The following is a 21,456-nucleotide window of genomic DNA, read 5'->3' as shown; positions in this document are numbered from 1 at the left end:
CATTTGAGATAAGATATAAATATAGCCAACATTAAAAAATTAAACATGAAAGTCATGAAGTCCTCGTCATACTGCTAATGTTAAAGATTGAGGGGGTGCATGGATTCAAATATAGGAGACTTTTCCCACCCCTCATTTTGGAACACCAACAAAGTGTCTTGTTTCCAATGTTTTGAATAGACATATGGCTGACCACAGTAACTGCTACACAAGTATCTCAAGTGTTCAGCTCAATATCACATAGCTGTGTTGCTATGAGTTTTTGCTCAATGTTAGGTTACTTTGCCCCACCACTACACTGAATGTGGTTTGCAACCTAAGGGAGATAACTCCAGGCAAACCTTACACTTTCTGTACTGTCATTCAAGGTAGTGGAGCAGGCAAGTTGCTCGATCCAAGGAAGAGGCCTATTGAGAGAATTGTTCGCTTCGGGGATTCATGTCAGGTGAGAGATGCACATGATTTTTCTACATTTCTGTCATTTCATCAGAAATTAATTAGTCAAAATTTGTGTTTGATTACATTAATTTTGGTGTCAGATATGTTTGATTCTACTGAAATAGTATGTATATTCTCATGATAAACTTTATCTTAACATCTTGACTATCATTAACTAAATACCTTTTACTATACTGTTGCTGTGAGTGATGTAAATGTGAATAATAGAGATAATCTGTAGCAACAACATCACTGTAGTACAACGCATTTTGATTGAATCATGGTATGATGTGCTGTTATTCATGCTAATACTGTGCTGGTTAGTGTAGTAGTACACAGATGTACCCTAACAAATTGAACTACTTACTGCACACGTGGCTGAGCTAATGGCACACACAAGAGTTTATGTGACAAGGTTATTCCATGTTTCATAGAAGTTTATAACATATTTCATTGGTTATTCTGTGTTTCATAAGTTTTTCCATGTTTAGTAGAAGGTTATTACATGTTTCATCAGTTATTACATGTTACATAAGTTTTACATGTTCCATAGAAGGTTTTTATGTGTGTCTATAGAAGGTTATTCTCTGTTTCATAGGTTATTCCGTTTTGTGTAGGTTATTCCATGTTTCATAGGTATTGTGTTTCATAGAAGGTTATTACATGCTTCATAGAAAGTTATTACGTGTTGTATAGAAAGTTATGATGCATTTCATAGAAGGTTACCCCATGTTTCATAGAAGTTTATTACATATTTCATTGGTTATTCTGTTTCATAAGTTTTTCCATGTTTCGTAGAAGGTTATTACATCAGTTATTACATGTTTCATAGGTTTTACATGTTCCATAGAAGGTGTTTATGTGTTTTATAGAAAGTTATTACATGTTTCTGTGTTTCGTAGGTTATTCCATGTTTCATGGGTATTTACATGTTTTAAAGAAGGTTATTACATGTTTCACAGAAGGTTATTACATGCTTCATAGGTTATTACATGTTACATAATCTATTCTGTGTTTCATGGAAGGTTATTACGTGTTTTGTAGGTTATTACATGTTTCATATGTTATTCCATGTTTCATAGAAGATTATAACGTGTTTTGTTTGTTATTATGTGTTTTATATTAGTTTATTTCATGTTTCATAAAAGATTACATGTTTCAGGATGTTATCAGTGCCTTAGGTTGTCCCAGCAAGGTGTTCTACAAATCTGAGGACAAGATGAAGATCCACTCCCCTGAGGCTCACAAGAGGGTCCGCTCTCGCAGCGCTGACTTCTTCTACAACTACTTCACCATGGGGGTTGTGAGTACAGCATGACTAACTGTGGTGGGACAGGGGGTAGTCTAGTGGATAGAATGTGTCCACTCTCTGTAACCAAGTGGCAGCACAGGCAGGTCGAGCTGGGTGGTGCAGTGAGTGCCCTCCTTACCCTTATCAGGATTTTGTTCAGTTTGTGACTTGGGTATTGTGTGCACCCTACTTTTCCAAAATCATGCTTCCATCAGGAATCAAGTTTGAATTTGACTCTGGATAGGAGTCTATCAGATAATGTTTGGAAGGCCTAGCACTAACAACACAGATGCTGACTGGTGAGGAAAATTATATACTTGAGTTTTGAATGATACTGACTTTGATTTGCAGGACCTGTTGTTTGATGCCAACTCCTATCTTGTGAAGAAGTTCATTCTTCACACCAACTTTCCTGGACACTATAACTTTAACATGTGAGTCTTGTTGGCCACTGTGCCACATACAATTGCATATACCTTGTTAATGAGTTTTATTGTGTGTGTGTGTGTGTGTGTGTGTGTGTGTGTGTGTGTGTGTGTGTGTGTGTGTGTGTGTGTGTGTGTGTGTGAGAGAGAGAGATTTTGTGTGTGTGTGAGAGATTGTGTGTGTGTGTGTGTGTGTGTGTGTGTGTGTGTGTGTGTGTGTGATTGTGTGTGTCTGTGTGTCTGTGTGTGCTGTGAATTTGTTCAAATGAATGCCTGGGCATATATTTCTTCCAGACATTCTTTACCAACTGCGTTTAATCGCAAGGATTAATAACAGGTAGAATTCCCTGTATAAAATGTACTAACGTTTAATCGATAAAAAAAGTAGTACTATTCGAACCTGATGCCCAGATGTTGAAGAAAGTGCTTGTTTTAACAAAGAAGGCGTTGGGTACATTGTGGCAGTAGCTATGAGTGGGATTCATTGAGGAGGATGCAGTATGAGAGTGTCTCTGTCGCAGCATGCTGCTCTTTGTGTGTACATTGTTAGCATGTCCCTAATCCAAATCTCACTACTATGGAGATCAGGCGACCACCATGACTGCTCACCCGTAGGGATTCCAGGTTAGAATTGGTCCCTAGCAACCTATGCTGGTCGTAAGAAGCAACTTACTGGATCAGGTGGTCAATCTCAGTGATTGCGTTCCATCCCACCCAAATGGTGTGGACTGTTGCTCACAATATCAATCACTGGATTGTTTGGCTGGAATACTGATGAGTATGGCTTAAGCACACATGCATGCATGCAAAATACCTGGTTAGTATGAATAATACCACGTAGAAGACATTATTACTAAATGTGCCAAGAACAGAGGACATACCTATCAGGTAGTACATCAGACTAGTACTGAATGTGTTTCATGCAATTTCCTCACTCCCCCATTTGTCTCCCTCAGGTACTGTCGCTGTGAGTTCAAGCTGCCTGTGATGGTGACTAGGGAGAAGCTGCAGCACAGCCTCATGGACGACAGTGACTTCATCGTCACAGCCTACTCCAGGGTACTACTTCATCACTTGCAAGAGAATTTAGAAGTTCCATCTAATAATTGATTATTTACACCATGACAGTAATGTTAGGCCTTAAATAAAAAACACTTAATGCTTAAAAAGAACAGACACTTCTAGAACAACCTGTAAAACAGAACATGATGCATGGTCTTGTGCCTATGTCAATCTAGGTCATTGCTGTGTAGATGTGGTGGTATTGGATCAGTATATGGTCTCTGGATAGATCTTTCTGCATTATTACAGTAACCAATCCTCGGTTTTAAAACTTGAATAAGAACGTGACCAGAATTGTATAAATGAAGCTTTTTAGGTCAAGTTAAAGTCAATTGTTAAAGGTAATCCTAATATAGACGGACCTTCAAGTATTTATAAGGCCTGTCTGGTCATCAGTTTGACAGCAACCTGTGCTTGTCATAAGAGACAATTACCTGGATCAGGTGGTCACTCAGTGGCTTGCTTGCTTGGTATCGTCATACTCGACAGTTTGGGACATTGCTCATAATAATAATCACTGGATTGTCTGGTCAGACTCAATTATTACAGGCTGCTGTCGTATGGCTTGAATACAGCTGTGTGCAGGGTTGGATGACAAACAAACATGGCAGGAGACAGGAAGTGACCATCTGTGTTGTGTTTCAGTGGAATGATGTACAGTCCTCCTTGCTGAAGGCAGATGAGCGGCCTGTCATCCTCAACCGTTCCTCCTCCACCAACACCAGCAATCCATTTGGCTCAACATTCTGTTATGGCGTGCAAGATATGATATTTGAGGTGAGCAGGCTCTCACGGACAGAGTACAGGCGGGGCTGGACATTACCTCTAGCCCGTACCAGTTTTGTTAATGTTAGAGGTAGCCTATGGGCTTGTAGAATTTCAAACATTTTGGAGTATTGTCATTAGTTATCACTATTCGGGCTAGTATAAGTTCTAGGTTACTTTCCATCCCTGACAGGGGCCATGGCAGTGCCGTAGCCAGCCGGTCAGGGGGGGCAGTTGCCCCCCTGGATTTTTTATCGAAAAAATATTTCCTTGTGAAAGTTAAGTTGAATAAGAAATGAATAATCTTATTTGCCCCCCCTGTCAAAAAAAGTTAACTACGGCCTTGCATGAAGTATGTCCTTCACTTCTAACAGTTGGTGTCAAATCAGACATTGCTATCCATGCTTGTTGATACATAAAGTAGCAAGGATGTAGGGCTGGGATGAGACCAAAATTACCACACAGGTACCCAACCCCAAAAACTCCTTCCCAGCGTGTGACACCTTCGTTACACTCTCGGTAACATCGCTGCCACCAGTGTGGGTGCAGCCATTACAAGAATCTTGAAATTTGGCCTCTAACCCCAAATGTAGTAATGTTCATACTTTTGTTTATGTCTTTGAGAATGCCATCATATCGAATTTTGAAAAGGATTACGACTGACCATGTTTTCCAGATGAATTTACTTTGTTGTTTGTATTATCAGATTGGTTCGAGATTGCTGACTAACTGTAAATCAACCAACTTCTCCCTTACATTCTTACTATATCAATAACATGACAGTTTTAATAAAATAGAAATTCAAATTGACAAACAAAGAAAGTAATTTAGCAGGGGTAAGTGTATTCTGCTGTAAGGGGTATGTAACTCACTGCTGTCTTTCTTGGACTAGTCGACCCTTTTTCCATGTGTATTGAAGTATTCCTCATGTTTACTCTACATGTTTACTCTACTCACCCCGTGGTGATTACAGGTTAGAATAGATACCAGCAACCCATGTTGGTCATACAAGGGACGTTGCTGATAGTATCAAGTACTGGATAGTCTGCCAAATTCATTCATAAAAAAAGCAGCATGATTTTGATAAATGGATGCTATCACTTTTTCGGGGTTGAGTGAGTGAGTGAGTATGGTTTTACGCCGTTTTAGCAATATTCCAGCGATATCACGGCGGGGGACACCAGAAATGGGCATCACACATTGTACCAATGTCGGGAATCGAACCCGGGTCTTCGGCGTGACGAGCGAACACTTTAACCACTAGACTACCTGACCGCCCCTTTTCGGGGTTGAAACTAGGGCTGGGAGAGGTAACTTGGGTTCTTGGTCAGATGGTCATGCGATATATTGTTTAATGACAATGATAAAGCTCCATGGTTACACTTCAGTTTGCATTTCTTTCTGACTCTGCACTCTTTCCTGACTTTTATATGTTTGAGTAAAGATAAAGTTTCAGTCAAGTTTGGTGTATGCATCATCTGATTATTTTATACATTTATCTCAATACTTTTTGCAAGGGTTCCAGTAAAACGATTCCCAATAAGACATTTTGTACCTATCTCTTGAGACCTACTGTGGGTAACCGGTAGGGTGGGTTAATAGGGCGTCGGGTACCCGGTAATAAATTTGGACTAATCCCGTCCCTAACTAACATGAGAAGATCGTAATGTGACAACAGCACACAAATGAAACACAGAGCAAGTGTTAAGTTTGAATGTGGATAATTCTGTCTGTGACAAGTAAACCATTCATACACTAACTACAGTTCTCAGGGTCATTTAATCCTTGTAGTTCATGAGGACATGTAATTGACTGGTAAACATGTGGTAACGATTCCTCCACAGGTGATGCAGAACCAGCATATAGCCTCTCTCACCTTGTATAAACCCTCAGCAGCCCGGGAGACATTGTCTGCCTCTTGATGGCACCACGACGTACATCCAGATGCTTGTGGACCAGACTCCGAACCCAACACATACCAGCAACGGTTCTGTCATAGTGGACACCAAGTGACACCTGTGTCGCCACACCTTGCCATGTCAGGAAGCCAAGGAGGGCGCAGCAAATGTGACCTCTGACCTGGCAGGGGACATAACTCTTGCATGTCATTTATCTTTTGAGATTACAGGATCATGGGAAGTGTCATCTTAGTACTCATGGACATGTTATATTACATCTTAGTATGTTTCCCAATTCTCAAGGAAGTTGTTCCCTTCTGTACAATACCCAAGTTATGTATGAAACTTGACAATAATTACCAAAATGGGTTTCCCATTCCAGAGTTTGTGATGATGATGAATGTTTGCCTCGTCAAGTAGAGGAAGCATATGGATCTATATACTGGTATATGATTTGATGAATGTATTTATGTCTACGCTTCTTACATTGCTGACACTGTTGACGATGTTGCTACCACAGTGTAGGTAGAGGAGCTCTGACACTCCATGTGCCTGTAATAGGAAGCCTTCCTTGCTCTGTTGTCACCCAACCTCATTTCCACGGGACTTTAATAAGTCACTTCTTTTGTGGCATGGCAATTATTAATTCATTCTGGGCATTGAGTCTTTCAGTGACGCACAGATATTGAAAATGTAACCAAACACCACTGACACAAGACATCAATCGATCTGTTCTGACTTCTAGTCATGTTTGTGAAATTTTCATCAACCAAGTTCGTGATATATTATCATCAGTAATGGTGTAATTGCTAGATCAGCCAGACTTTCATCCTTATTCCATCCTTTCTGTCTTCAAGTGCAACTACCCTACAAACTCTATTCTTTCATCAAATCTTACGTATTTTATCTGATAATATCCACTGAGCATTGGCAGAATATCAGAGCATAAAATATGTATCACAGATGCCTGTATTGGTCTGTGCCTAGCAGAGTTGATAGCATGAACAAAGCACACACACAGGACTGATGTTCCATGTCTGGTTTAGTAGAGACAGTCCTGGCCCCTCCATGTAGCGAGGTATATCAATCAAGATGTGACACTTAGTTTAACTTAGTTTAATGACTGTTGTAGTCAAGTTGTGAAGTGTAGCAGTCTAGACCTGAACTTGATGTCAGTGTCAAGAAGTCAAGGGAGATATTGACCTGATTGGACAAAATGTAGCAGGTTTGATCACTGTGATGCTAGAACTCTTACAGCAAGCAGACGAAACAAGATGGTTGTGGAAAAAAAATTGTTTGGAAGCTGTGCTGGAGGAGAAAAAAACATGGATGGAGTGTTCAGAAGCCAGACAATTATAGAAGTGGTATTGAACATTCTACGCAATTCCCAGTTAAACAGCCAGTGGGATGTTTGAACTTGTACAGCAAATGTGAATGAAGACATTTTGGCAAGACTGTGATTATTATCTACAGTGTCTTGAGACATCACAGGGGGTGGTATTGATGAGTATAGTACTAAACAGACTGTTCACCTTCATGGCTATGCTATCAGCATTGGAATAGCAAGTTGGATGATGACAAGTGATGAGAGGATTGTTACTTTGACGGGGTACCAGCAAGCTTGATGCAGTCTACTGACAGTTATCTCAGTCCTACAACCATGGACATTCAGTGTTATCGTAAGGCCTTGTGGCCATGCTAAGACCAGTTTGTATTAAAATATCGCATCATGAGTCGAAGTAACTGAAATTGTTTGGACAGATGGACCCCAAGACTGACAGTCTGCGGTCTGCAGTCTGCAGAATGATATTGTACATTGATGGCCTTTCACATCGAGTGGGAATTGATGTACAAGATGTGATGGAAACTGACATTACAAGGGAGTTTTTTAGATGGTTGGTGTGCTTTCATATTGTTGGGAGTGACCTGTTGAGTTTGCTGTTTGATGCAGGTTTGTTCTTGGATTGAATTCTTTGAAGAAGGCACTGACTGAGTTGGTGGTGAGTTGGAGTTTCAGTTTCCCATTGACGATGCACAGCAGCCGTTATGTCTCTGCGAAACTAATGCTGTTTTTCTGGCAGATTATCCCTTTACCAAATGATAATTAATTGTTATCTGTGTGTTATCAGTTGCTAGTTTTCCCCATTTTGAATGTGTTCTTTTTCACAACCTAATTTTCTTGATACATAAATGATATCAATGTTTTATGAAAATGGTCATTTTTAACCATGCTCCAAGCATATGGCACTTTTAAGGGGTTGATCTTTACAGAACTGTTAGTACAACCAAATAGTGATAGCATTTAGAGAAGCATTCTTGGGAAAAAGAATTGACACCAGCCCAACGAATATCTCTTATTTTGGTTGGGCTCTCAGACTTTCAGGCTACGGTTCACCCCTGATTTTAACCCACGTGTCTGGCTGTTCTTTTAGATGCAGTTAATCATTTTAGTGGGATAGGAGAAAAAGATGTGTGTCCGTGTGTTTTAAAAATTTTGTGTCTGGTTATAGTTTTAATCTCTATTTTATATGATAGTTGCCTTTTTATATGGAATTGTCAGTGTTGATGTGATAAATTCAGTCATACAAGTGCTATGCTAACGTTTGAACAGAAGATTAATGAGTATATAAAAAAGAGAAATAGATGAGATGAGTGTTATGAAAATAAGTAGTTCAACCCTGACCCCTTCCACAAACCCCAAGTCTTGGATGATTCCTACTGTAGCAATAGCCCAAGTGTGAATGAGTTCCATGCTTCAGAATTATTTTGGCTTCTTTGATGGAAAAATTTGGACACTTTGATGAAAAAGATACTGCTCTCGTTGCTTTATTGTGTTGAATGGAATTGAGTTGAAATTCTAGATAATCAGTGTAAATGAGTCTGAAAAGTGAAAATGCTGTTATTTATTGAAAGAAAGATATAAAATGTTCAGGTAACCCAAGCTGACAACGGTAAGCTGTGGTAACTGGGATGAGGGTAGTGCTTGAATATACTTGTATGTTGTCCTATGTGTCTGTACATATGTGTAAACAGTTGTGTACAAACTAACTGTATATTTGAATGTTTAACACAGGGAAAGCCTGTAAGTATTGCAAACAATAAACTGAGGTCATTGGCATAATCAAGTCGGGATTCAGAATGTCATAAGTTGGAAGGAAGTATTGCTGAGATTACTCTGTATGATGGGTAGTAGAGCTTTAGTTTCCATGATTGTTGCCCTTATCCCTTTGATTTGTAAATGAGTCAGATGGGAGATTTTTGTTTTATTAATTATCAAATAAGTTTCACATATATTTTGGTAACACAGAAGTATGCTGTTCATTTCAAAGAGAAGTGACTTAAATCTTGCCACAATTTTTCCTGAATCACTATTTTGTCAGGTAAGCTGTGTTTGAGTATGAACAGCAGTAATTAAGATAAAAATAATTTGGGGTATAATAATGGTAAGGAAATACAGTGGGACAAACATGGTGGCAGCAGAACTATTAGGATCTCTCTGTGTCTACTTACAAAACACGGTCAACAAAATATGCTATCTGTAGTTGTATACAGGATGTTGTATGTAAGGAAATTGTTTTGAATTGATACAGAGAAGCTGTATGGAGAACTGATGTGGTCATTTTAAACAGGAAATATTACTTTGTGAGATACTAAAGTTGAGCTTGCCTTGGGGTTTGCACTTAATACAGAAATGTGATACAAAGGTGTATATTTTTAGAGATGATTGTGATGAGTGTAAGGTGGAACCAGTCGTGTCAGCCCTGATTTATCCAGTGTGTCATTCTCCAATTCCTTTATGAAGTACACCCTGGACCCACTTGCCAGCACTGCTTCTGTTCGGAAGTGCCATCACCAGCTCCTTTGTCATGATCACAAGACTGGTATAACACAGAGAAGTCCGCATGCTACGAGATGTTCCAGTCATGTTTATGATGACACACAAAAGTCAAGACAAATTTGGGTGATATTGCCATTGTGTTAGCCACGAAAGAACGGTGTAATTTAATTGGATGGCTATTTTTTGTATTGTCATTTGAATTGGAGCCAACAAATTGGGATGGCGAGTGGGTCCAAGTATTTATCATACTAGATTGGAAGTATAAAACACCAGATAACCGAGATGTGTAGTGTAAGTTAGAATATACAGTGGCCTACAGCAGCTTCCAGATTCTATGTCTGTCAAGATATGCTACCTTCTTTCTGGGAAGGATACAGATCTGTAGCCTGATACTGACATGATACACCATTGTGATGAGGGCTATACAAATATTGCCTTCTGTACTTGCATTTCAAATGGAGAAACATGCCAGACTGTTTGTAACCATCTAAATGTCCTTGACCACAAATATTCACCTGGAGACGAGCACTGATTACTTCAGTAATTATTTATAATAGTACCTTTAAAAATATTTTGATGACACATTTGTTTTTGTTTACATAGTGACATGCTCCTATTGACATTCAGAGCAGAAATACAAAATCTACGGACAACAGTGATTGCCTCCCTTTCACCTCTGCTGCTTTGCCTCACATATCTTTCAGCAGGTAGCAGTGGTATTACAGAAATGTATCAAAAGACCAAACTGTAATGTAGAGACTTCAGGAAGATCCTGAAACTTGAGGATTTAGGAATATAATGGAGTGGTGCGTACCCATTTTCCAGGTGTATAATTGTTATTGTGTATATGATACTATGTGTTGTATCTGGTTATGTATCATGTTGAAATGTGCAGTATCTTGACAACAAGTCTTGTATCAGGTGTCATTTTAAGAAACAGTTGACATTTTTTAAAGAATAGGTCTTGCGTGTCAGTAAGACAATGTGGTGTTTATGTGAGTTCTCTTCATTGTAGGAATCAGAGTTATTCATATTCCATTTTTCTGATTAAAAGTTAATGATTCAAGTATTGCAGTTGTAGAATTTCCCTCACAAATGAGTTTCTGTAGTATGTATGTACATATTAGCATTATGAATGCCCTGACCTACTGTACGTTGTGAACAGTGTACGCCTGTTACGTCCCTGTCTGGGACAAGTATTACATAAAAAACACTGTAGTTAGCGTCACTACATTGTCCTTGATCACACAGGGAACTGAGTTTTTTATGAATAACTTGTATTATGTGTGTCAATGGGATGTTTTTCCAGTGCATTTGTCTTTGTAAATACAGGAAGCACAATCCATGAACAGTCTGTACAGGCCATGTTGTGAGGCAATGTGGTCTTCTATAGGATGATACTGTTACTCATGAAACTGCTAGACTTCCATCCCCACATCTTCCCACCTATTAATACTACTCATGACAGATAAACTGTCGTAATATGAAAGAATCAGGTCCTTAACGTTTTTTAGTTGCATAGAACAAACATTGTATAGAACGTCTCTTTCTCATTGCCTGTCCTTCAAAGAAATCTTAGTGCTACGACTGTCGTAAGTCTGGGTCATAGTATGGGAGTTGGGATTACCTCAGCGCTAAGATCACTTTGTGGGACTGGTACCAGCTGTGTATTGTTTCATGGATGGGAGTTTGGCAGTTGTCGAGAGGTAGCAGGGATGTTCGCTGTGTTTGAATTTTATCATTGTGGTACTGATACTTGATAATGAACAAATAATTAATTTGGTACATTTTATATGAACAATTGATTTTAACTTATCAAATTTTTCAAAGCATATCTGTGAGTTTTATTGTTCAGCTGTTATGTAGGATTAATGAAAACTTTTTGATTGTGTTACTTTGCATGAGCCTTTTCTCTTGCTAAGATCTTTCTCTTGTGATCGGACATGTTTCACTGCTTGATCTTATTAAGGTTTTATGTTTATCAAGACAGACGTCAAAACTTATTGCATGACAAATATGTTAAATGTACGATTACTCGGTATTATCAAAAGTTTTAAAAGTTAAATGTTATATTTTTTGTATTTCTGAAGTATAGATTTAGAAATAAAAATATTTAACCCATATTTTGTACATCTTGTGCCAAATAATAGCTGTTCTTGACAAAAGAAAGCATTGTCAAATTAACTTTATTTTCCTGTGTCTTGACTATGATGTGAAATTAAAGTGTAAAGTTTCACTGAGAATGTCTGTACAGTGAAACACATAAAACCTTAGTCAGATTTCCCTTTATTTCTTGATATCACTTCTGTATTCACCTGTTATAGGATAGCATGTGTTTTTAATGTACATAATGTTTGCAGTCTGTTGTAGGCTGGAGAGAGAGAGAGAGAGAAAGAGAGAGAGAAAGCGAGGGAGAGAGAGAGAGTGAGCATATTATGACTAAGGAACTATGCAAGTGTGATGAAAGGAACTATTGGGAAGATTTTGAAAAATTGTGTTTTGAAATTGCCATTTCAATGAGATTATTTCCTACTAGATTGACCATTATATTGTGCATGTAGGCTTACAGCCTTCAGGTGATTGAAATTCTACTTTTCATGGCCAATGATTTGTTTTCTTACCATGTGGATTTCTGAAATCTTTGTACAAAAAAGTTATATTTTGTGATGATGAGTCAGAGGCGATATGAAAAGTGTTGCATGTTCACAGTTTGGGCGGAGCTGTGGTTCTTGTGGGCCCTGAACAGGGATATGATACTGGTAACAGTTTGTTGCTATGTTAGAGCTGTTTTACCATTTACCCTTGTAGTACAATCAATTTTTGTGAGCAAATAATAGTGTCTTAAACATCCACAAATATCTCTGAACAAGAATATTCAATTCATATACATGTATTTATTCATACTAATATGATATGTTAATATGATTTAGATTCTAAAACACAAACAAAACATTTCTGTTCAGGTATTATTTGTAATTCAAATATCCAAGAAGATTTTGTGTGGAAAGAGACTTTGTGTTTTCAAACACTGACATACACGAACATCTGAAGTACAGCTGTCAGACCGTGAAATATTCATAGTCAGCTCTCTTTACACTTCACACAGTATATCACAAAAGCAATTTTGCAAACATAAATTATCCTGAGGGTCGTTTTTTTTAAGGTTCAGTGAACCAAAGATACTTTCTAAGATATTATTCCTGAAACAATTTCCCTCATTTTGCAAATGCAAGTTAAAGAACCCCGATTCTTTCTATCATGTTACAACCGATAGTAATATGAAAGATTCAGGGGTTCTTTCACTTTAAATAGCATACATGTATTTGCAAAAATGAGGAAATTGTTTCAGAAGTAGTTGAAATTATATTTGTTACATTGACTTTACATAGAACACTTGGGAGAATTTCATTTTCAACTTACATATTACCAATGACTACAATTCTACCACTCTTATACATACAAGGGTTTCAAGGCAATTGGCATATTGGGCACCTAGGGGGTTTCTTTTCCATGTTATCTCTTCTAGTCTTAGGGTGGAGGTATATGAAAAGGGGTAAAAGAATTGTACTATTTTTTATGAATTCATTAGTCACCTTTCATTGTCATGTCGATGGGAGAGGATAAACTGTTACCTGCATATACTGTTCACTGTTGGTGTCACATGGTTCATAACTGGCATTGACAGCAGTTACTCTGGACTTGTAATGACTCTCATGGTCAGCGTGGTCATTCAGTCTTCTATTTGTCCTGTCTTCATCGTGTAACCACATTCTCTTATCACAATGTGTAATGTCATCAAGAAATTATAACCTGTATCCTTTCTTACCAAAGACATCTTAATCTGACATGCATGGATTAGTATACTGATTTGTCAAGGTTTAGCAGATCTGTTTCTATGTAAGTCCAGGCCAGTGTAATTTCTTGTTTTCTTGGTCAATATACCAAAGCTTGATGGCAAAATACACATAACATGTTGTCAAGGTTGAATTGAGGTAAATTGTGTGATAAAAATGCAAAACATTTTCATCAAACACAGCATTATAAATTTTTGGGTTCTATTTTAAAACAAGAACAGGAATTGATCTGGCTTGTTAATGAGGGTTTTTTTTGTATCATGTATGTTTCAACTACTACATTGTACCTCCTTCACTGTGGACAGGAAGTAAGTTCATCTGTGTGACTGTTTACAGGTTAATGTGACATAACAAGAATTTCCTGGGTTATCAATGGTCACACATATTCTAGTTTATTTTAAACAGTGTAACACAGGGGAAAGACTCACTCAGTTTGTCAAAGGTAATGTATTCCTCTTAGGTTGGTGCTGCTGTTTATATCACAGTCATCTATCACACAAGCCAGAGCCCGGAACTGGAGGATTTGGTTGTTGGGGCCAAGGTATTGCCCCAATAATGGATATGTATCATCAAACAGGGCACATGGAACAGCCATTCCAGCCTAGTCAGGGACTATTTGCAGACAGTGCAACTTTAACACTTGTAATGTTTTGCATGGAAGAATTGTGTACATGTATGTAACAAAGAGAGAAAAATAATTTGAGTAAACATGCACATATTTTATCATAATAGCGCAGTGACATTATTAAGATAAGGTTATTGGCATGAAAATGATCATCAAATTTAGGATAGTTATTACCCCAGTAATTAATCTCATTGAAATCAGACATTTTACTTGGATAGTATACCTCTCTGCATGGTGATCTGATGACTCTCCAGTTCAACTAATCAGCATCTAGGCTTCTACATTCTCTATATGAGTGAGCAGAGTATTCAGAGCAGACCTTGTGAACTCTAACTTTAAAAAATGAACGTAAACAGGCAGTTCCAAATGGAAGTAATAAATGTTTTCACCATTATATTGTAGACATTTTGTAAACCCTCTTGTTTCTGATCTTGACCAGGAGAGGTATCAAATCAGAGATTTATGAGATTGATTAATTTACCTACCTGTCTGAAAAGGTGGCATACCATGCTAATTTAAGTCTTTGAAAGGCATTGACAAGTGATACACATATGTAGGAGAATTTATGGATGTCAACTTCTTTATTAGGGTGATTGAAGGAGTAAGCATAAACTCCGAAACGTTTTGTTCCTCATAATAAAGAAGTTGATATCCATAAATTCTCCTCCTTATATATGAATTTAGTTTTTGATTTTCTGAAGAAAGATTTATTGAGTGGACATAATGTGATGCAAAAATTGGGTATGTGCTATTTGATAGAAAAACAGATGGCCATACTTAATTATGAGACTTTGTTCTTGCTTTTCTGATTTCAAAACCTCCATCTTACTTTATGAAGACACTTTTTTTTCATTTCCTTCTGTAACTGTAGAAAGGTATGTCCTGGAATGTCAGGGTCACTTTCAAGAAAAACTATTACAGTTGGAAACAAACACTGGATGAAATTCTTGTAATTAAGTTACTCTGACCCCAATGAATTTTTGCAGCATGCATGATGTTTTGTATGAAGTTATATATGAATAGGCACCTCTGTGATTTGGCACATTTATCAGATAATGAAGACTTTGCCTCAAGGGATCAACATGTGAACATCAAAACATGGTAGTGTACTCTGTAGTACTTGGAAATTGCTGCTTCTGTGACTGGAGGCTTTATTTAAAGGGTATATTAAAAGCATTCGTAGTTCATGGAGACATTTCCGGAGGTAAATATAACAAGTAAGCTTACAGTTTTGACAGCTTTGTTGAGAGGACCTGACTGCAATGTGAAGCAGTGGCTGCAATGTGAAGCAGGAACCCTCCTCTACTACCCCAGTTTCTCAGGTTGATGATTGAACAGTAGAAGATGATGTTCCAAGAAAAGGCCAAGTTATTGATAAAGGCCCAAGCAGTCATCAAGTTACTGTGTCTACTCAAATATGTTGTAATTTCAATAATATTTTTTATTTATTTCCGTATGCAAACATATTATGATACAGTGTATCTTCATAATAAGTGGCAATGGCTCGTGTTTGCTCAACTCCATGTCAGGAAGAGGTAGTTTGTCAAAACTGTCTGTGTGCTTGCCTTCCGTTTGTGCTGTCCGCTGGAGCATGCATTCTAGTTCCACTGTTCCACAATGATCTCAAATTTTATGTTGCCAATACCTCAGTTGCCAGTCTGTCGGTCTGCCTTCCAGTACACCCGCTGCATATCTAATGTCCCCTCTACACCCTCATGTATGTATATAAACATTTATCATTGGAATAAAGCAAAGCTTTAATATCAGCCTTGGTCTTTTCAAATATGTACTGTTGTTGGAATTTGTGTGCAGAATACTGGTCCATACTCCATACGTGACTGATGAGGGTCAGATGGTGTATCATGCTTTGTGGCATTGTACAAAACAGCCTCAGCGCGACGACTGTCATAAGTCTACGTTTTGGATTTCTGATCACCTTAGTGCTAAGATCACTTTGTACAAATGGCTCCCTGGTGGTGTATCATGCTTTGTGGCATTGCCCAAAACAGCCTCAGCGCTACGACTGTCTGTTTGGAAGTCTGTGGGAATGGGTGTATATATATGATAACAGTGTGAACATATTGTCCCCTTACAGCCGAGTTCTGACACACAAATGCTCTTCCTCCTGTGCTCCACATAGTCCACCATGGAGGATTGAGTACCATGTAACACTTGATGGTTACTGCAATTATTGGGTCATCCTCAGAGTAATCACAGTTCACATCACAAGAAACAAAGTCCTCATGTAAGGTATCTTTATTCACAATGGTTCACATGTTAATGGTGATAGACGATGGAATATGAAACGTGTCAAATATGAAAATAACATGCTTTTCCATCAAACAAATGTATAAATTAAACAGTAAAAATTACACATCCTTCACCAAATATTTCTCTTTGTACAAGACAGGCTTGAAAGTTTTCAAGGAGCAGAACCATTTGTTTTTATAAGCATTCATTGAAAAAACATACTTTTTTATGAAATGACCTAAAAAGTTTATCTGGTGTATGTACCTTCAATGAGAAGTTGTGCATTCATTGCATTTAGGTACATGAATATTAAAATAAGCAGTCTGTGTTGATTTTGACTGACAATGCCATTCTAATTATTAAACACTCAAATCTATTGCTAGAGAAAGCTCTCCATACATTACAAGCTGCATACAATTAGCCTCATATCCTAGCTCAGTCATGAAACTACACAAAATTACATAGAATCCTTTTCATCTTTGATACTCAATAAATATTACTTCCCCTAAACCAAATAACTTTGCATTTCAGTACAAACTGACCCTTGCTGTGCATATCGTGAAGCCATCACCACTCATTCTCGTACACACAGCACATTACAACACTGGGCATACTGCTATTGTGCCAACAACTGCATGAGCTATTTACAGGATCAGGGCACCCAGCATTCAATTATCTTTCCCATAATTGTTAGAAACTACATGAACAAAGATGAATTTTAGGATCCAAGAATACCTCATTTGAGAGTATTTGATTCCAATCAGTCCAGGAAGCATTACTCCGGACATAGTGAAACACTCACAGCACTATACAGGGGGCAAGCATCCCATCAGTGAGTGAGTGAGTTCGGTTAGGCTTAGCACTCCTTTTAACAGTATTGCAGTTATATCAAGGCGTGTACCTTGATTTGGGAGGAAAGATTGAAGTGATGCAGGTCTTAGACGTTTAACACTTTACCATGAACACGGGTATGTCGAGTCAAACCTTGAAACATTATCAGATATTATCTGGGATTCGAACTCACAATCACAGGTTTCTAAGGGATGCAACTCTGTACAACACATTGCAGTGCCTGAGACAACTGGGCCCTATCAGTGTGTAAGACCAACTTGTCATCCCTGTCTGTGAAACATTTACTACAGTGAAGCATTCCTGTACTGGTCCTATGTGTCTCCATGACGATTCCGGGAAAGGATAAGTGACTGGAGCCCTGAGATGCCCTACAACTGGACATTGCATCCACACAATTAACACGACTTGAATAAAGGCACCTACAATATTCCTATGCATAGATATTTCCTCTAGACTGGCAACAATAATCTCGATGTACAGTTGATCACTACAACCACAGGACTAGATGTTCGGGGATGTGGCAACTTGCTACATTGTCATGTTTATTGCCATTTCTCGTTTCACATCCATAGTATCCTAAAGCTTCCAAAGTAGTTCAACATGAAGCTTCATCTTTATACAATCCTATCATATACTACTTTAACAGTATTTCATGCACAATAGCACCTCAGCTTGATGTGGGAGGAAAGCCCAAAGTGATATAGATCTTTGATGTTTACCACTTTGGTGAATCCCATGAGCATGGATTTGATTCAGAAAAACCTGTAACTTGAGTGAATCTGGGATTTGAACATGTGATCTTAAGTTTCTGGCATGTCCTAAGGGATGCAACTCTGCACAGCAAACCATGGTGCCTTAGACAACTGGGCCACCCATGCCACCAAGTACTAGTGTTCAGTCTCTTGAGACTTCATCTGCACATGCCTGTCAGCAACTGGCTGGACACTCCCACCCCACCACACCACGCCGTGTAAGCTCAATCTATACATCCTCTACACCAACATTCATTCACAATCACACATGTTAATTCAGCAAGGAAACAATACCCTCCAACCTGGGCCCATCACAGAAATCTACTTGTTCTGATCATGAACTGCTGCACACTCTTTGTCTTCAGCATCAAAGACACATGGACCTTATTGGGACAAGACCTGTGGGCTTTACTCTCTCAGAAACTTTCCAGTTTTCTTCTTGAAGTATTTTTAGGATAAGAAACGTCACCAAATTAACCATAAATCCTGGGGTACATATATGATCCCTGAATAAAAGATGCTGTTAAATACAATAGAAAACTACTATCTACTATTTAGGATCCAAATAACTTGTAACATTGTCCAGTGGCAGTGACTTGTACAGATGTTGAAATTCCATTCCCATTTTCGTCTAGTTCACCTCTCCTGCACTGACCCCTTCATGACCTTGAAGCCAGATCTTGAAGGTGATCAAATTACACAGGAGAAAAGTGACGAAGTAAAGGGCCTACTCTTTAACTTTGTCCACAGGGGTTCAAAGTAAGATTTGTCCTGTTCGACAGAGTGAGTGAGTATGGTTTTATGCCGCTTATAGCAATATTCCAGCAATATCACGGCGGGGGACACCAGAAATGGGCTTCACACATTGTACCCATGTCGGGAATCGAAGCCTGGGCTTCGGCGTGACAAGCGAACGCTTCAACCACTAGGCTACCTGACCGCCCCTCCTGTTCGACAGAATCAATGTTTATCATTAATGGTCATACATCTAGCTATCTGACCAGCTTGTCCCTCTCTTACAAAAACCAAACCTGCTGAAAATTGATTGCGACGTCACTCCAGCCTTTAGCCGTCATCTACTTATTCCACAAGAACACTTCACCAAGAATTTTGGATCTTATAAAATTGTAATGATAAATATCTCATTTTAGTCAATAGTTGGTTGTACTGGATCTAAGAGGTTCAATTCCGTGGACACCACATGACCCTCGGTCTTGTGGTGTGCAAGTCAATTCAACTCGTAAACTCCCATACACCAGCTACCTGAACTCGTGTCAGACGAAGCCCATGAGTGGTTAGTTGAACACATCTGCCAATTCTCTCGTGTTGGTCCTGTTACAAAGTGGGTGCAAACAAGTCAAGCTCAACTCTAAAACAGTCATGAAAATGCAACTCAAAGTTTGTTATCACACACAGGAAACTAAAAGGCCGACAAGCCCCAGCAAGGGCTGTCATCAGGTACAGGTTCATCAGTCCAATAACTGACCATATTCACGCAAAGCCCCAACAAACAACATGCAACTAAAAATGATGTATATTGCTAGTTAGGATGATCAAATAAAAACAGTTGGGTTTCATATTTGAATAAAAGTGTATGGGAGGATGGCCTACTTGTTTTGTTGAAAAGATTAAATATATCTGGGTTTCAGAATATTGTCTGTTGTAAACAAGAAATGTTGCCATTTGAGAACCAAGCCTATCTATTGTTGACATTTAAAGTTTGTAGTTTAGAACATAGCACATAAATATTGCAGAAGTGTTTTTGTACAAAATGCGATTGAATAAAAGATTCTCAATATGAATCCAAATATTGTTTTCCATGACTTTCTGTAATGATATTAAGTTCTCGACACTGAAGTCAAGAGTTCATTGGACGAGTTGGTCCTCTTGTGTTGGGTATGGCATCTTGGTTAACGTTTCAACTTCTTCCAAGTGACAGGAATCACACACGAAGGAATATATCATCATTCAAATGAGCTTTTCAAAATGTTTGAAAAACCCAGAAATGGCAGTGACCACAATCTGAATAGTGCATCTTCTACGAAGTCGAAATTGTCTTGCTTCCTCATTGCTGGTGTTGAAATGTTTAAACTTATTGTCAAGAACCATGATGGTCACTGATGCTCACCATCGCCATGGCAATGTTACGTGCATCAGATTGACAAATAGGCATTTCTTCAAGCTTTGATCCACAAATCCAGTGTCTGACATCCCGAATCCTCATTGAATAAAATCACCTTTTTTTAATAAGACCATGCAATTCATCATTTGGGAGTTTTAGAGCTAATCACAGGCATTCTCTCCGCTCATGATACAAACTCCTCTCCACCAATCAGAGTGCTGCCTGCTATGCTGTGGCCGGGTCTTCACGGGACAAGATTTGTGTTGTTTCTAGGGAAACCCAGGACAAGCCTAAAGATGGCGGACTGGCGCTACGACCTTCACCTTGGCTTGTCTGAAAGACAGTAATCAAAGACTGAAAACACAATGTTCCTTGAGCACATTGCAGTTCAATAATTACATAAGTTTTTAAAAGATAAACAATCAAGCCCTCAAGCCAATTACCAGAATGAAGAGAGCCATGGAAAGAACAATATTTTCAGCCACATTACCCAGCAGCCATTGTGAGCAATACACATGACTACACAAGCTGACGAACATCACTCAAGAGGCACTGTGAAAATATTTGAAAATATTGCAAAATAAATCAACATGGAAAATTATAAATGTATTTTTGCTATTGTCAATAACAGTGTATTTTTACAGGTAAAAAAGACAGCAAAGACAGGCGTGCATGCGTGTGTGCATGAGTGATGATGATGATGATGATGATGATGATGATGGTGGTGGTGGTGGTGGTGATGATGATTTGGCTCAACATTGGGATTGGTATTTTACCAATGGATTCTCAGCACTGCATCCAAAGCAATACAACTAAGCACTGAAGCCTCTACCCCTTTATCCTGATTGTTGTCCACATCAGTGAAATACAAGTCTCTGCAAGGAATTGGGAAGGACTGGCAGACCAAGATAAATCCCTGCGTTGTAAAAGAGTGAGTGAGTGATGAGTTTGGTTTTACGCCACTTTTAGCAATATTCCAACAATATCATGGCGGGGGACACCAGAAATGGGCTTCACACATTGTACCCATGTCGGGATTCGAACCCGGGTCTTCGGTGTGACGAGTGAACGCTACCCGACCACCTCGTATTACAATCTAGCATATCACACACTACCATCCGTCGATGTCAGATCTTCACACCTACTGGGGACAACTGCTCCCTGGAATCCCCCTGCTATGGACCCGACAAGAGGTGATGGAAGAACTTGGCTTGACTAGTGACTGCTATACATTTCACATTGCTTTCTGGGTCACATGTTTGGCACATACTCCCCTCCCCAGTA

The 21,456-nt window shown here is 38.7% G+C and overlaps 2 protein-coding genes across 4 annotated transcripts in view; one reads left to right on the top strand and one right to left on the bottom strand.

The window, feature by feature from the left end:
- The window catches only part of LOC139454552 (phagosome assembly factor 1-like), a 58,064-nt gene extending 42,131 nt beyond the window's left edge, over positions 1 to 15,933 (top strand). Inside the window, exons 9-14 of the mRNA XM_071236337.1 lie at positions 369 to 445; positions 1,601 to 1,741; positions 2,081 to 2,163; positions 3,111 to 3,213; positions 3,862 to 3,993; positions 5,826 to 15,933. Coding sequence (XP_071092438.1) covers positions 369 to 445; positions 1,601 to 1,741; positions 2,081 to 2,163; positions 3,111 to 3,213; positions 3,862 to 3,993; positions 5,826 to 5,903 — 614 coding nt within the window. The 3' untranslated portion in view covers positions 5,904 to 15,933. The remainder of the gene's footprint in view (positions 1 to 368; positions 446 to 1,600; positions 1,742 to 2,080; positions 2,164 to 3,110; positions 3,214 to 3,861; positions 3,994 to 5,825) is intronic.
- Positions 15,934 to 16,442: 509 nt separating this feature from the next.
- The window catches only part of LOC139454550 (AKT-interacting protein-like), a 32,021-nt gene continuing 27,007 nt past the window's right edge, over positions 16,443 to 21,456 (bottom strand). For 2 of the 3 annotated variants that reach the window (XM_071236334.1, XM_071236335.1), the window contains exon 10: positions 16,443 to 20,505. In XM_071236334.1, the coding sequence (XP_071092435.1) occupies positions 20,398 to 20,505 (108 nt within the window). In that variant the 3' untranslated portion in view covers positions 16,443 to 20,397. The remainder of the gene's footprint in view (positions 20,506 to 21,456) is intronic. The other variant, XM_071236336.1, reaches the window with a different exon arrangement.

The sequence above is a fragment of the Haliotis cracherodii genome, unplaced genomic scaffold (assembly GCF_022045235.1).
Source record: "Haliotis cracherodii isolate W230 unplaced genomic scaffold, xgHalCrac1.p SCAF_10, whole genome shotgun sequence".
NCBI classification, from domain to species: domain Eukaryota; kingdom Metazoa; phylum Mollusca; class Gastropoda; order Lepetellida; family Haliotidae; genus Haliotis; species Haliotis cracherodii.
This window is presented reverse-complemented; position numbering and strand designations above follow the sequence as displayed.